This window comes from Schistocerca gregaria, chromosome X (genome assembly GCF_023897955.1).
Source record: "Schistocerca gregaria isolate iqSchGreg1 chromosome X, iqSchGreg1.2, whole genome shotgun sequence".
NCBI classification, from domain to species: Eukaryota; Metazoa; Arthropoda; class Insecta; order Orthoptera; family Acrididae; genus Schistocerca; species Schistocerca gregaria.
The window spans coordinates 380,913,012-380,931,091 of record NC_064931.1 but is presented as its reverse complement, the minus strand read 5'-3'; the positions used below and the strand labels follow the sequence as shown (position 1 = coordinate 380,931,091).

General features: G+C 38.8%; 1 protein-coding gene across 4 annotated transcripts in view; it reads left to right on the top strand.

The window, feature by feature from the left end:
* The window catches only part of LOC126298666 (uncharacterized), a 218,917-nt gene extending 202,097 nt beyond the window's left edge, over positions 1-16,820 (top strand). For 2 of the 4 annotated variants that reach the window (XM_049990095.1, XM_049990093.1), the window contains exon 8: positions 14,288-16,820. In XM_049990095.1, coding sequence (XP_049846052.1) covers positions 14,288-14,417 — 130 coding nt within the window. In that variant the 3' untranslated portion in view covers positions 14,418-16,820. Of the gene's footprint in view, positions 1-14,284 lie in introns of all 4 variants that reach the window. The other 2 variants (XM_049990094.1, XM_049990092.1) reach the window with 1 other exon arrangement.
* The last annotated feature ends 1,260 nt before the right edge of the window (positions 16,821-18,080 follow it).

Here is an 18,080-nt window from a genome sequence, read left to right as displayed (position 1 = left end):
ATGTGATAGTTGTTATAAACTCTGTTCTACCCAAACAGAGGATAGAATAGTGGCAATGAGAACCGTCTCACAGTGCAAGTATGCCAGTGAAGCATTGATCATGAGTTTCTATAGTTGTGGCAGCAGCAGTTGCGACAACAATCTCAGCAGCAGGAAAAATAGTGAGATTTATAGCAACAGTAGTAAAAACAGTGAGAACTGAAAGAGTAGATGGCTGCATTTTGCTCATCTCCCCCTCCACCGTTTGCTTGTTTCGATGAGGAAGATGAGACTAAGGAGGTCTGTCTCATCATTTTATTCTTTAATGGGAGGCAAGTTAAATAACTGTCCCTGAACAACACTATGCACTCTTATTGTCTTCTAGTGGTAAACCGTATGAAATAAAGTAAAAACTATGCCCACTCTCTGACACTAGTAGTTTGACTTTTTCTGACTATTGTGGTTTATAGACTGACTATTGTGGTTACCCAGCTCACACTGTTGCAGCTAGGCTCAAGTGCAATCAGTTTGTTAAACAACGTAATCAGTCTTATGCAGCATAGTCAAATGGCTCTGAGCACTATAGGACTTGACTTCTGAGGTCATCAGTCCTCTAGAACTTAGAACTACTTAAACCTAACTAACCTAAGGACATCACACACATCTAAGCCCGAGGCAGGATTCGAACGTGCGACCGTAGCGGTCGCGCGGTTCCAGACTGCAGTGCCTAGAACCACTCGGCCACCCCGGCGGGCGCAGCATAATCCTTTGGTGTTGACATTGTTGGTAATATTAGTCACCATAGTGTTCTCCGATCAACTAATGACTTCCAGTCATCATCCGATTTACTGCTCGAAGAGTCCACGGGTACACTGGCGGTTCATAGTGTCCAGCGGGCACAATATTTCAGCAATCAGACATGTTGCGATCGTCAGGTGCGCTGCCGAACTGAGCTCCTGAAGGTGGGCAGCCGATTTAAATCCCTTCCACCCACGGGCCACTCTCATCGCCGTCTGCACTCGCACGCCAGCGGTCACGAAGACATGGGCGTCGGAATCTGTTGTAGCGTCGATGTGCTTGCTACATCCGCCCTGGTTGCCAGTTCATACTTCTTGCTGAGAGTCTTCTTAATTACATTCAGTGCCAGGTCCCAAGCCTTGCTGAGATTGTAACCGCAATAACGGTTGATAAGATCTTCCCTGGTGCAAATTTCGATAGCCTCCCTTATAACGCTGTCCCACCATTTAGAGGTCTTACACACCTAAACTCCATACATCCAAACATCAAATTCACTATGGAGACAGAAGCAGAAGGAATATTACCATTCCTGGATGTCATGGTCAAGAGATGAGCTGATGGTACCCTGAGTCACAGTGTGTACAGGAAGGAAACACACAGTGACCTGTACCGGCATGCAGACAGCAGCCACCACCCTTTTCAGAGGAATGGAGTACTAAAAACACTAGTACAAAGGGTGCACAGCATCTCAGACGCAGACAATCTGCCCCAGGAATTGGAACACCTCAAAGCCGTGTTCCCAAAAACGGGTACTCGGAATAGCAGATTAGATGTGCTCTCCATGCCACCACCACAGCACAACATGTGGAGACTGATGAAGTCATGGAAGAAATGGTAGCCACTGCCTTTATTCCATACAATGGCGCACTATTGGGGAAAATCAGCTGTATATTAAAGAAACACTGAGTTAAAACCGTCTTTTGCCCGCCCAATAAAACACGGGCATTACTGGGAAGTGTGAAAGATGACCTCGGTTTGAGGAAGGCCAGCATATACCAAATTCCCTGTGAGTGTGGGAAGACTTATATCGGACAATCAGTACGCACCATCGAAGATCGTTGCCGATAACATCAAAGACACACTCGATAGAAATATGCAAATAAGTCAGCGGTAGCAGAGCACTGTTTGTCCGAGAAACACAAGACAGATTATGAGCATATCAAGATCCTGGCTCAGACCTCTAAATATAAGGGAGGCTATCGAAATTCAACCAGGGAAGATCTTATCAACCGAGATTGCAGCTACAATCTCAGCAAGGCTTCAGACACGGCATCGAATGTAATTAAGAAGACTCTCAGCAAGAAGTACGAACTGGCAACCAGTGCGGACGTAGCAAGCACATCATGCTATGACAGATTCCAATGCCCACGGCGGAGAGAGTGGCCCGCGGGGGGAGGGGATTTAAATCTGCCGCCCGCTCTCAAGAGCTCAGTTAGTCAGCGCACCTTACAATGGCGACATGTCTGATCGTCGAAATATTGTGCCCTTTGGACACTATGAACGGGCAGTGTACCCGTGGACTGTTTGAGCAACAAATACGCCGGGAGAAACTGAAGAATCACATCTGATTTACTGATTACCCTTTCTTCCAGTAGTTCATTGACATGGGTTTCAGTAGATAGTACAGTAACTAGTGATCTCACCCCCTCAGCGTTGATAGACTCACACAAACGGAAGTGTTTTGTTCACTCTTGGTGTGTCCCAAAGTGGGTGGAGCCTCATGTAATGTTTTCCTCCCCATTATTGTCAAAGGATCACAGAAAAGTTCACGTCATCTAATAATGTTCAGATTGCAGCCCATAGCATCGACAGTGTCAATGTCTCTTTCTGTGATGTCATCAGTTAAGCATGCTGCAGACCGAGACACCTCCCACGTGTCTGCGTCATCGGCCACCAGCATGCTACGTGCTATCTTCCTGGGTCAGGTGGCTGCAGCAGGCATGATGCAACATCTTATGTTGCTACTGGATGTTAATAGGGTGATGATGGATTCCACTTGGGCATAGTCATGGCCGTCTCTCTAATTAATGAGGACAAATACCAGCACATTGACGCCCCACAGCTGCTGTCTCCTCAGTGCAAAGTGGTGATGTACAATTGTGAATTGATCCCATTGTGGGATCAGATTGTAGTCCATGCAAAGTATGAAAATTGAGCTTGGCAACTAACCTTGCTAGCAGACAACTCACATTTTTGGTTCTGACACTTTTGTGATTTTTGGTTTTGGTTTTTGGTTCAGTACCAGGTAAATCTAGTTTCAACTGTAATCCCAGCCACAGAACGTGATATATTGTGTGCACAATTTAAGCAGCTGTTTGAACCTACATTATGTTCTGCAACAGTGTTGCAGGTCCACATGTCCTTAAAGCAAATGGCTGTGTCCAAGTTTTGTAGAGTCTTCAGTGCCTTTTGACATGCACAAGCGAACTAGACAGGTTGCAAAGTGTGGGTGTTACATTGTCAGTATCATCTAGCCAGTGAGCTATGCCCATTGTTGTAGTTAAGACAGCTAATGGATCACATGTAATTTGTGGTAATTTTAAGTTTACCATTAACACTAAAATAAATGTGGTGATTAATACAATGTTTGGCATGTATCATTATAACTAGTTGCCATTTGAGGTTGCAAGCACCCCACTGTATTTCAGAGATACCTTTAACAACTTGTGTAAGGTATCCCAAACTGTGTTAATTATTTATATGATTTATTAATTACCAGGGCTACATGGGAGCAGCACCTGCACAACCTACAGATGGTGTTTGAGCAGCTCCAAGTCCATGGTCTACATTGTCCCCTTGACAGATAAAGTTTCTTTGAGCCAAGTGTCAAGCACTAGGGACATATATTAAGTAAAGATGGGCTCACACCTGTACAGAATCATGTAGACACAATCACTAATTTACTGATTCCTAAGAACCTCAAAGAACTGCTGTCGTTTCTCAGCAAAGTAAATTATTATGCCAAGTTTATTCCCAGTGCAGCCCACATTTCCCATCACCTCAGTCAGTTCTGTAAAAAAAAAGTGTTAAATTTGTGCCAGAAAGCTTTTGTGCAACTTAAAAAAAGTGCCTTAGGTCGGTCCCTTTTTAGCAATATTTCAACCTGAGGTGCATTTAACACATGCCACTGATACATCACAGTGTGGCACGGGTGGTGTGCTGTCTCACAAATATGGCATGGCAGAGAATGGCCCATTGCATCTGCATCTAAAACATCATTCACAAATTGAGGAAAGACTGTTGACTGTTATATATGGTATGCAGAAGTACAACACATGTCTTTGTGGTAAAAGTTTCACCTTATCACTGATCACAAGCCTCTTGTTCCACTGTCCAGCCCCATTTAAAACTTGCCAATAAAATAGCAAAGTGGCTGCAATGGTATCATGAAGTTCTGATTGTGGCACATGAAGCAGCAGCAGAAACAGGCCTTGAACCATTCCTCCATGGGGTGTTGCCTGTTGTATTACAGGGTTGTCTAAGGGCACCAACGCAATATAGCATACCTATTATTCCTTAAGGCACAGGGTTAACATAACTGAGGCAGTATTCTTGTTGTCTGTGAATGGGCGGGGGGGGGGGGGGGGGGGGGGGGGATTTCTCCCACACTCGGCCCCTGCATACTGAAGCACATTCAGAATTTCAGAATGAAAGCAACAGCAGGGTGTCATGGATTGGCCTGGAGTGATGATGCCAGTGAACACACCATCAAGAACTGACATACCTGCGCCCACTACAAGTCAACCCTGGCACAGAACTTCTTCCCTGGCCATGCCCTGACCAATGCTGTCAAAGAGGGCATGTAGATTTTGCCAGTCCAATCTAAGGAGCACTGTGGTTGCTAGTTGTTGGGCCCCCTCTAATTTTCTTTATGTACACGGATGGCTACAACTACTGTGGTAGCTACTATCCTTACCCCATCTGTCATTTTACCAATAGAATGGCCACCTTCTGCCCTGGTTTCCAATGGTCCTCAGTTGACAGCATCTGCATTGCAGTATTTTTGTCAGCACAATGGGACTGAACACCTGACCATCACCCATTACTTTCCTGGGACCACTTCGGAAGAGGAGCAGGTAGTCAGGATATTCAGGCCACAAGTGTGCAAAATAATCTAGATAGCTGATTTTGGGAAAGCACTCAGCAGTGTCCTCACCTCCTACTGGCCCACCTTCATAAATGAACATTGTGTTGCCAAAAATTTGCCACAGGTATAGACCCTGCACCATTTTTGACCTACTGTGCCCAACTCAACTGGCTCACTGCCCATGCACACAGTGATATTACCATGTGTTCTGTCACAACTGGATGTGTCCTTTTGACCAGAATCCTTGGTGGATCCAGGACATCATTGGTCGCAGTAGGGAATGGCAGGTGCTTGAGGTTCAGGCTGGTCAGGAGCAGTTGGTCCAACATCAGAATCTGCTCTGGCCACAATGTGGTCTCCTACCCCTCTTTCCCCACCAACACTGACTGGGCATGACCTCAGCAACCATTCTAGTGACAAGCCAACTATCATTGATGGAATTGGAGCATTTTTGGCATGTGCTGCCCACAGAGGTCGAATCGTTGGTTCTGTCTGTGCCACATTTGTCACCCACTCCCCTACAGGCTGGCCCACCCTGCATGCTGGAGCCTGTCATTCAGATGGGACTCCACAGAAGGTGCTGCCTTCTAACCCAACTGATCATGTTGAGGACCTACTAATGGAGCCTTTGTTGGGAATTCCTGCATCTCTCTCTACCTTCTTTTTGGGCGAAGGCAGCACAGGCTAGGCTGATTAAAAGTGGGGGAGGTGTGTAGTATCCGGCAGTGATTCATATTCCCCACCTAGCCCAAATATCAATAGGGAGAACCCGTCAGAGATACTAGGGTTCCAGACCACAGCTGCAAAATGTACCCACACAAGGCGCTGCAGCCATGACAAACTCATCAGGCGGCACCACCCGATGACAGGTGTGTGCTGCTAAATACTGTGACTCATCCCAGTCAGTATGTCAGTATGTCATTCATGTCATTGAACAGTAGAGTTCTGACATTGTTTGATTTATGTGTATGATTTGGGTTGCTCCCTGGATTATTTTATGCGCTTAAGGTGACTTTGCTATGCTCTGGACTCATTTTGGTTATCCATTCAGCTCAATTGCCAAAGATTTAACACAACTAAACAACTGTTCTTTGTTGAACACATCTCCCATTCCCCTCATGGACAAATTCGACAAAAATGTGCTGACATACTTAATCAGAGTGTATAAAAGGGTGCAAAGTTACTCTTCGACTTCCTATGGTCAATGCTAGCACCACCTACTGGCCTTCATTTACCTGTTTGATAGTTCAGTCTCCACACTCAGTTTGGCACTGGTTCTGTTTGAATAGATGACAGCACTGTCAAATATGCCTACATGAGATGAGATTTGTATTGTATTCAGTCTGTATGCTCACTTTTCTGTGCTTTGTACTGAAGTTTGATTTTTATGTAAGTACGATACTGTTTGAAATTTCTGTATATTGGAATACTTAGATGCACACTTATGTATATTTTCTATCATTAATGTCGTGTAAACTTCATTCCACAGCTTCAGTCTAATAATGAGATTTTGAAACGTGTAACGCTTAGCAAAGAATTGTGCGATCAAGACCTTTCTAAATCTCAGAGTTACGGCAAATGATGAAACTGTCGAATACTGTTCTCTTTCTGTGGCCCCTGTCCCTTGCTACCACTTCCCAATCATCTTTTTTCCTGCTGTTATCTATGTTTTACCTTAAAACAGTTAAATTTGATTAATTTGGTTAACCATTCATATAGCAAGCATAATACATATTGTAAGCCTCATGCCAACACCTCTGTACACTATGAAAGGATTGAGGGACTTAAAACTATGTAGTCGAGTCTCTTTAAAATCACAATTATCATTTTTACAAAAATATTGTAATATTCTATTTAACTGTTACTGTTCCATTTTTAACTATCCAGAAAATGTATTGCTGGAAGCCTGGTTGTCTCTGTTACAAATGTGATGAGACTTCCAAGCCTCATTTTCTCATCAGAAGCTTATGTGGTTGCCACCCCTGAGATATATGTAAGCATGAACAATGTTAAATGTTTAAAAATTGCAAATAGCAGACAAAGATTATCTTCTCCAGATTTATAGAGCCTTTTATGGTTCCTATGTGATTATGGATGTACAGTTAATGGGCATATCAGACTAAGACACCTGTTGGTATTGTATACAAACCACCACAAAGGAATAAAGCTGACCACAGGAGCATTTAGAAACAGCTCTGGTCCCAGCCTCCACAATGTGGCAGGCAAGCCACTACTTTACCTTAAAGAGGCAGCTGCTTATGGTGCAACGAGCATGCAGTGTTTACTCCATAAGTGGTTTACACACGTGCCACACTGCTTATTGCCCGCACATGGACTTCTGCAGCAATTGTCTATAGTCAAGGACCTCTGTTGAGATTTGTACAAATATGTGTAGTACATAATAATTAAAGTGAGTGAAGTTTCATACAAAGTGTAAATTTTCAGTGTCATAATTTTTCACCACATCCATCGTGTAATGTTTTAGTATGGATAGTAAAGATCACAACAAGCACTTAAACCATATCATGTTTATCAAGATTGGCCATATTTTGGTGTTAATTACATGTTTTAGTGACACAGTAGTCAATGACCAACCCAAAAGGCAAGTGTATTCTGTACCAAGAATTAATCATTGGCAACTAAAGATGCTTTTATTGAACTGTCAGACATAGTCACAACATTCAGTAAATGGTTTCAGAATGCAATCAGCATTCTTGCTGTTGATCCTATGTCAAGTACAGATGATTGTTTTGATGTGATACAAATGTTAATTAATCCTGTTAGAGAGACAGTAATGGAAGAAAATATAAATAATTTTTTTCCAACAATGAAATAGAATAGATCACCACTTACTAGGTAGAGGAGGCATCACACAGCAGACGAGCACATTTAAAATTTTAAAAATAGACTAAGACTTCATCTGATGTGTGAGGGGGAGATTCTGTTCAAAAGCTTAATCACACTTTTAAATGTGCCTGTATGCTGCTCAACATCATCTCCAAGTGGTGAGTAGCAATCTGTCCTATTTAATTGTTTTTAGTCTGTCCCATATTTTTCATTGTTTAATGATTTTGAAGAATTATTAAGTTGTTCTCAGGAGAAGAATTATTAAGTTGTTCTCAGGAAATTGATTGTCTCTGTTATGAAAAACCGTGGATATTAAGTTGTGTACAACAGTTGTTAGAATGACACAAATGATAAACATAATGTATGGAAAGAGCAGACTGTTCCAAGTTTTGGGGCGTAGGTAGCCAAAAATTTGTACTGAGAAAGATATTATTGGGGTTCTCAAACAGCTATTTCAGCCACTTTTATTCTTCAAATAAATGCTACTTTTGGAAATGAGCAAACTGATGTAATCTGCATATTCTGAATCATTGATGTCTTATGGCATAACTTAATGTGGTATCTCACCTTGTAAGAAGACAGTGTTGATTGCACAAAAGTGAATACACAAATTATGTGTGGTCTTCACCCATGGACATATTATAGGTGCCTCATCTAAGAGTTAAACAAGCTATTTGCAGCGTCACAATATGTATATTCACTCATAAAATTCATCATAAATGGGCTAAGTCAATTTGAAAATGGTAGTGATGCCTGCAGGTAAAACAATAGGAGCTCTTTATTAGCTGTGACCTTAAGTTGTTAATAGCTCTCAATGTTTTTCATTGTGTAGCTATAAAAATCTATGATGGTGTGCCTGGTATCATAAAATATCTACACGGTAGGACAGCAAATTTTAAATAAAAACTGAATTGTGTTCTCTGGATAACTGCTTCCTGTCACTGGAGAGTTTTTAATCAGAAATTAGTGGCTGTGTAGTATGGAAGACAAGAATGTTTACTCTTATTGTTTCATCAGCACAAAAATTGTTACATTTTAATAAGTTTGAGCCTCTGTGTCATTTAGTAATCCTAACTGTCTTAATACATTTGAAAATAAAAAATACATCAAACTGTAAGCTGACTGGTATTGTGTGTCCATTTAAAGATTATGAGTTATCAGTCGACGTTATATTCTGGGTACTTGCAAGCAAACCAAACAAGATTAACACCTATATGTTTTCCTTCCTAATAATTATGATACCTTTTTCCTCATTTTTTTACTAGTTCACAGTTTTTAAAAAAATACATGCATTATTCATGTGTGTCGAAATAAATTATTTAAATTATTAAAAAAATGAACAAAAAACCTTTTATATATAAAAATTTGTTCCTTACACGTCATTCTCGAGTATTGCCAGCAAATAAAAATATGTGTCTACATCCTTACTCCATAAACCACCTTACTGCCAGTGGTAAAAGCTATTGTATATACCACTCACTATAAGTATTAAGTGAAGAATCTAGTAATAGTCTACAGACCATATGTGTAGCTTCTGTATAGGATGCAAGAACAAGATTAGGCTATTTATAGAATTAAAAAAGTTGTTTAGTCATTTTTTTTTCCTGCACTCCATATGCAAGCGTAAAGGGGAGAATTCCTAATGTGTGGTACAATTGAGAGTACCATCTGCCAGAGTATATATGCACAGTACTGCAGAGTATATATGTCAGTGTCGGGGATAAGATGTATCCCAAAATGGAAGAAGATCCAGCAGTGCCAGTTAGGGGAACATAGGAGATCCAGTGCTAGAATCGGAGTCTGGCAGAGGTTTGTAAATTCTGCAGTCAAACAAGGCAGTAGATATAGATAACATTCCCACAGGATTATAATAATCACTCAGGGAAGTGGCAATCAAACAATTATTCAGGTTGGTTGTAGGATCTACCTAACTGGAGAAATGCTGTCCAACATTTGGTACCACACCATCCAAACAATTATGTGGTTAGCAATGACAGATAAATGTAAGTATAATCATACAATCTACTTGACAGATCATGCATCCCTGTTGACAGCCAGAATAATGTGCAGAAGAATGGGAAAGGAAATTTAGAATCTCTTATATGCTTGTAAGTTTGGATTTAGGAAATGCAAAGGCACCAGAGAGACATTTCCAGTGCTATGCTAAATAATGGAAAATAGGAAGGTCTGGGTTTAATGTACCATCAACATAGAGGTCATTAGAGACAGTGCACGAGCTCAGATCGAGAGTGTTGGTGGGAAGGAAATTGGCTGTGCCCCTTCAGAGCAACCATCTTGGAATTTACCTTAAGTGTTTATGGAGACCATTGAAAACCTAAATCTGGATGGTTACATGGGGATTTGAACTGTCATCATTCTGAAAATGAATCCAGTCTTGACCAATGTGCCGCCTCACTTGGTGTCAATAATGGAGGCTAAACACATTCAATGTAAAGACACATTCAATGTAAAGTGTAGCAAGATGTTGGAATACCCCACAAAAAATAGGTATATGCTGTAGAGTGAGGTGGGAAATATACAATATACAATATCTATAAGAATCAAGAGGAAACATTAAGAAACGAAGATGAAGGGTGAAGTGCTGAGATACAAAATGGAGTAAGGCAGAGATAAATGATAAGATGTGCTGAAGGCATTACTGTCATTAGTAAAATTAAGGAACAATTGTGGGACCTGTTAATTGAAATTAACAGGTTGTGGAACCCAGAACATGCTCTGAGAGTAACCAGAGAATGACCAAAACAGTAGAAATGAGATTAGTGACAATAATAAGTAACAGAATTGTGGATCATACAGCATGAAAGTGAAGGAATTTTTCTTGAAGCAAAATAACACATCGAAGAAGGCATTAACATGTCAGAAAAGGAACTGCTGCTGTCCAAATAATTGGCTGCATGAACCAGAGATGAATGTGGTTACCCATTTGCACCCCATATTGTCACCCGTGTATGATGACTACTATTGCAATCTGGCAATGTTTGTTCTCTTTGGAGTCTTCACACCTGGATATATCCATAATGATGCTGTACACAGAGCTGTGAGTCATCTGAAAAGGCAATGTTGTGTCACACTCTAATGTCCAATGTCATTGTTGGGTGCATTACTGTTTGGCAGCAGTATCGTGGAACAATAAGTCAGTTACAGATTAGCCACAATCCTCCTCCTCCTGCTGCTGCTGCTGCATCTCATTTCTGACATGTGTTGGTAGACATTTCTTTTCTTACATTCAGCACACATTTTATCATAAACAACCAACATTTAAATTAAATTTCTGAATTAGGAGCCTGCCGCACAATCTTTCCTACTATACAGAATGTAAATAGTGTTATCTCTGCATATGGTGTGCAGTTGTACTGAAATTCTCATGATTTGCATATGCAAGCATGTAGTACACTTCGTGGCAATTTGATATATATTGGTTGCCACTGTTGTGGTGTTGAAAGTTTAATGACCAGCAGTGTACTGGATCTCAATTTGAGAAAGCAATTTCTGAGAAAATACACCAGGACCAGAGGATTGTATGGAATTGAATCATAGACTGTAAGAAAACTACAAAAGAAGAGAATTACAATGTTTCTGATGTGATGTTGTAGAAAGAGACTAAAAATTAAGTGAACTGACAAGATAAGGAATGGCAAACTTCTTCGCAGAACTGGTGGGGAATCGAACATACAGAAAATACTAATTAGAAGAAGAGGCAGGATGGGACAAATTCGAAAAAATCGCCATAGAAAGTTACAAAATATTTGAGCTTCCATCATCATCATCATCATCAGTATTGTGCCTTAGGGCAAGTCTCTCCATGCATTCCTGTCACTTGGTACCCTCTTCATTTTCTCATATTTGTTTCCTATCCTTATACTATCCACCACCTGGTATCTTTTGCTTTCTCTTCTTTTCCTTCCATTAACTGTTCCTTCCACAGCATCCATCAGTAAACAATCTCTTCTCGTCCAGTGTCCAAACCAATTGTGTTTCCTCTTCCTGATTGCCTTTAAAATTTCAATGTCCTTACTCCTCCAAATCCACATCTCAGATGCTTCTATTCTTATTTCTTCCTCTTTCCTCAGTGGCCATGTCTCAGCTCCATGTAATGCCATGCTCTGTATGAAGCACTTAGCCAATCTCTTCCTCAGGTCACTTTCAATCCACCCACGTAGAAGCCTCCTCTTATTAAATGCCTCTTTGGCAGTTGCTATACATGTTTTCACCTCCTTATTACATTTCATGTTGTCCATAATAATGCTTCTCAGATATTAGAAAGCTCTAACTTGTTCTATATCTTTCTGTCGTAACTTTATAGCTGTTCTTACTCTTTTTGCACTTATCACCTTACATTTTGTCTTTTTCTTCTTAATTCTCACTCCAAATACCTCACAGGTGTTTCACTCTCTGCCATTGACTCCATATCATCTGCAAACTGAATACATTCTCTCCTCCTACCACCCACCTGCATTTTTCTGTTTTGCTTCAAACATTTCTGAATATGTGCTCCAAATATTGTAAACAGTATTGGGGAGAGACAGGACCCTTGCCTCACTCCTCTTTAAATTTTGCTTTCCTCTGTCATCTCATTTGCAAACTGTACTCGTATATTCTTCTGTAGGTATAGGTTTTTATCAGCCTTCTGTCCCTCCAGTCGACACCATTTGAGCTCTATTAAGTAGAAAATATTTTCAGCTTATGCATGTAGTACCCAATAGCTGAGTGTGTAGTGCAGGACTTCTATAGTTCTGAGATTAATATTTCAGGTCTGGCTAGTAGCAACATTTTTTTTAAATTTTTTATTTAAGTTCCAAATTTATTAATAAATGGATATTTTAAGTAAATATTAAATCATATTTTTAAATAAAAATAGTAATTTTAATTTTTGCACTGGTCATATGAAAATAAATCAAAATTTATTTTCTATTTGATTTTTCATTTTTATACCAAAATTTAATTTATTATGAATACTAGTTTTTTCATGCAAACAGCTGCTGGCAGTTCTGTAAACCTGAAAATGTTTTGTACGTAGAAGAGCTTGAAAATCTTGTAATTTTAAAAATGGAAATTTTTTGAGTATTTTTGATAATTGCATCTTACTGATTTAGGATTTCATGTCTGGGCACTGAGCTTCAAACCCTACAAGCAATAAGAAAGTTGATGAGTGCCTGTGTGTGTGATCCATTTGTAAATAGTTCAGTTTTTAGAATCACACCTTTTTTATTCTGTATATATTCTTGCTTTTTATTGGAATGGAGTACATGTCACAAGAGAGAGAGTTTTCATTAGAACCATTTTAAGAATTTTAATTTAAAAAGATTTTGATATAAGTTTTATCCAGTCTTCTAAACCATGATTATAAGGTGCTGGCATACTCAAGTGCAACACCTCTCTCCCTTTCCCAAAATAGGGACAATAGCAAGGCGACCCAGAATCGTTTGTGGTGAAATCTCATCTCAAAAATCGCCCTACACCATGAAACTAATATGATTCTCCTCCTACTGCAGAACCTGGATATTCTCTTGCTATTGCATACTGCACTTCTAGTTTTTGGTTTGGACTTTTTAAAACCCATACAGAACTACATAATTACAAAAAAAGTAACAGTGAACAAGTAAAAATGAACATGTCTCAAAAAGGACTGGTGAACAGTTTGCCAAAGAGAAATAAGTTTGTCTGTCTCTGCCTACATGAAATGAGGATACATCATCCTCATTAAACATGCATAGTTGAGCATAGCATGCTTACCAAAGTGAGTGCTAGTGGTTGTGAGAACTATAGTATTAACACATAATTAAAAAGCCACAAATAAATTGTAACAACGAGAAGACAAACCTCATTATGGATAGCCACAAACCATACCTTCACATTTGTACGGCTCTGTGTGGATTTGCTTTGTGGCTATGCATCACAACGTTGGTCTTCTTGTTGTTATTGGTTATATGTGGCTGTTAATTGTGTGCCGGCCGCGGTGGTCTCGCGGTTCTATGCGCGCAGTCCGGAACCGTGCGACTGCTACGGTCGCAGGTTCGAATCCTGCCTCGGGCATGGATGTGTGTGATGTCCTTAGGTTAGTTAGGTTTAAGTAGTTCTAAGTTCTAGGGGACTGATGACCACAGCAGTTGAGTCCCATAGTGCTCAGAGCCATTTGAACCATTTTTTGTTAATTGTGTGTTAATACTGTAGTTCTCCCAATTATTATCACTTAATACATTTTATGTTTGAAGTCGTGCACATTGATCACTGTGCTATGCAAAACTATATGTGACACACAATTTGTTTTATGAGGATGAAGTATCCATTTTTGGTGTCGGTAATAACTGTGTTTGAGAAAGCACTACATCCAGTGCAGTTGTATAGGCTTTTATATTGTGACTCATTTATAATGCAAATTGTTATATTTTTAGATGCACTTGACAATGAGCTAAGTTGAACACAATTAGTGCTTAATAAAGTACAATTTTAAAATATAGCCTGTTGGAACAGTGTCCTCCTTTAAAATTGTATCTGGTGACATGTTTAATGACATATTACATTTGTGATTATAGCTAATTAATTATTTTTCAGCAGGTATGCAGCAATTTATGGCGTCAACATACGGGAAAAGGTGTTAAGTAAAGTATTTGTTCTCATGAATCAACATAAAAATGAAGACATCCGCTTCCAGGCAAGGAAAATTTATGATGTTATAAGATCCTGAAAGAGGGTTAGGTACAATGTATTTGAGGGCATCAGGTATCCAATGATCATAGTCACATCTCATTAAAGGTGTAAAGTGTGTGCTGCTTGTAGACTGCACAGAATTGAAGTAGACATGTAATAGATATGTTGAAGGTGTAATGCATTATAAGCAGTATACAGAGATTGCCTAATGATGTCTCTTAAACACTATTGTACCAATAATTGCTGGAATTGAATTGGTGTAATATCACATTGAATGTTGATGTCTGACCATTTTTTTCGTGAAACTTAGCAGAATTTCTGGTTATGTAACTGTGTAAAGAAAACAATTTTACTGCTGTTGACAGAACAGTGGTTCTTTCTTTCATGTTTTCATGTGTCATTGCTATTTAATTATTCAAACAGAGTAAATTTTTCCGTGGCAATGCCTTTTATCAGAAGTGAAATAGTATATATAAACCTGGTACGAGAAAAGAATGAATGTTTCATATACACAAATTACTTGGTTGTGAATATTTATTAGGTGTACTTAGTTTTAATATGCTGCCAAAGCACCATTCATTTAGTCAGCAGTGTTGTAGATGGTAAGTGTTCCTAATTTGCTTAAATGCTGATGCATTTATGAAGTATGTGTGACTGTAGATTCAGTGTTGTTCAGAGAGAAAAAAAAGATCTGATGCTAAAATCACCATTAATAATTTGCCGACTGGATAATGTTATTTCCGCTTATAATACCAATAATCAAATTCACAAGTTTGTGTGTTACTCACTTAGGTCCTTTCTCCTTCTCTTTTATCATATTTCACTTACCTTCAGAATTCCATTTTTATATTCTTCTTATTTACCAGAGTTACTGCATTGCTGATGATGCTATACATAAATTTAGCATACACATTTTATTTATGATAAACATGTTTTTGTGATTTCCTTAACATATCACATAGTAACAGCTTCTCTACATTCCACCAATTGTGAAAAATAAAACCACAAATGTAAATAAATGATGAAGGTGCTTTTCTCTTGAATCCTTCCATCCCCCATTATCCATTTGAAGCAGTGCTGAATGTAACTGAAAGAGAGATTTCTGTGGAAATGGTACATTCCTGAATACTGTTAAATGTGTGCTTAGTACACCACTTGACACCTGCATATATTAATTGAGCTGTTTTATTGCTCCAATAATATAACTTGTTGGTTTTAATTATGTGCTTCATCTTATGAGAGGAAAACTGTAGTTTGTTATTTTGTAGGCAGATGTTGGTGAATATTCAGTGCAATCACACACAGCCAGACAACTGGTGAATTGTATTGCCCAGAGCTATTTTTGTAATTATTGTTGTAATTATTGCAGGTAAATTTAAATTAACATTACTCACTATTTTGTAATATGCACAATTTGATCTGATATGTATGTAAATTTGCATAGATTCTGTCCCCTGATATCGCTTATTTTCTAAATAAATAAATAAATATATATATATAAACACACACACACTCATACATAAAATAAAATTATCGTGTATTCTTAATGTAAATATAATCTTTGTGGTTGAATTGATAAGAGTCAGCCATGTGAAACTAATGTAAAGTTGATGACCTGACAAGACATGAAAAATTCCATAACACATGTGATTTTGCTTGACTGACACACAATGTTCGCTTCTTGTACTATGACTGATGGTGCTTCTGTGTTGCGTATTTAAATTTTGACTGTAATGCTACTTATCTGCCAATTTTTGTATGTAAATAGTTCATTTTATTTTTATTCTGTTATATGTTACATTATTTTGAGTGTAACATATCAGAATTACTTAAATTATGATTTTTTGTTTCAATTTTCTGCCCATATTACAAGGCAGATGGTATCAGGTCCCAATAATGGGCAAATGAAATGTACGAGTATCTTGTACTTATAGTGTTCTGCATTAATACACATTATTTTGGTTTAATTTACTTTGTATGATGTGAATGAGTGCCTCCTTCCCTAAAAAAATGTGAAGAATAAAGTAGTATAACAAAATATTTAAATAATAAAATATTAATAAAACGCAATTGCCTGCCTCACCAGGTGTGCACTCAATGTCTGTTTTATAGTTTTAGTCATTAACAACATTATTGTCATATTCTTGTGAGGAAGTGTTTTTTCGTGTTCTGTGGAAAAGACATGGTAGTTTATGATAAAACTTATTTGATGCATGAAGGTACTTTGCCGAACCTAGAAATAACCATTCGGTTTTCAAATACTCATGTGTTTACAATCTCCATTAGGGGGAAAAATGTAACAACAATGTAATTATTTATAAACGATGTGGAATTTGTTATCAGAAAATATGTGACAAATGCTTTCTTCTATACATATAGCATAAGAATTCTATAACAAAAGAGGTTAAATTGCAATATCAATATATTTCATTTCACAGAACAGTTATTTCAATTTTTAGGTATGTGGATACACAATGGGACCTGTAACACAGGTCATTCAAATTTCATTCATATCAAATATTCTGAGGTTGCTGTTTAATGTATAGTGAGGAACAATAAAGACAGTGTTGGCAAAAAGAGGGTTGATGAGTGTTGTGTGTTGTGCATGAATGCAACATGATGGTTCAAACAAAAAAGAAAAAAATGTATATTACAATTTAACAACATACTCTACACAACAAGTAAGATACACTGAGGTGACAAAAGTCATAGGATACCTCCTAATATCATATCGGACCTCCTTTTGCCCAGCGTAATGCAGCAACTCAACTTGTCATAGACTCAACAAGTCATTGGAAGCCATCCATAACTGCGAAAATGTTGTCAGTGCAGGATTTTGTGTGCAAAAATGACTTCTTGATTATGTCCCATAAATGTTTGATGTCGGGTGGTCTGGGTGGTCAGGCCATTCACCTGATTTGTCCATTATGTTCTTCAAACCAGTTGCAAACAACTGTGGCCCGGTGACATGCATATACTCATACATAAAAATTCCAAATTTTGGGAACATGAAATCCATGAATGGCTGAAAATGGTCTCCAAGTAGCTGAACATAACCATTTCCATTCCATGATCAGCTCAGTTCCATATTAACACAGCCTATGCTGTTAAGGAGTCACTACACTAGCTTGCCTTATTGACTGCTTGGGTCCATGGCTTCATGTAGTCTGTACTCGAACCCTACCATCAGCTCTTACCAACTGAAATCAGGGCTCATTTGACCAGGCCATGGTTTTCCAGTCACCTAATGTCCAACCAATATGGTCACAAGCCCAGGAGAGGCACTGCAGACAATGTCACACTGTTAGCAAAGGCACTCATGTCAGTTGTTTACTGCCGTAGCCCATTAACACCACATTTCACTGCATTGTCCTAATGGATACATTTGTCATACTTTCTACATTGATTTGTGCTGTTATTTCATACAGTGTTGTTTGTCTGTTAGCACTGACACCCCTGTGGAAACACTGCTGCTCTCAGTTATTGGTGAAGTCCGTCAGCCACTGTGTTGTCTGTAGTGAGAGGAAATACCTGAAATTTGGTATTCTTGGCACACTCTTGACACTGTGGAGCTTAGAATACTGAGTTTCCTAATGATTTCCAAAATGGAATGTCCCATGCGTCTAGCTCAAATTGCCATTCCACATTCACAGTCTGTTAATTCCAATCAAGCGGTCATAATCACACCTTAAACCATTCA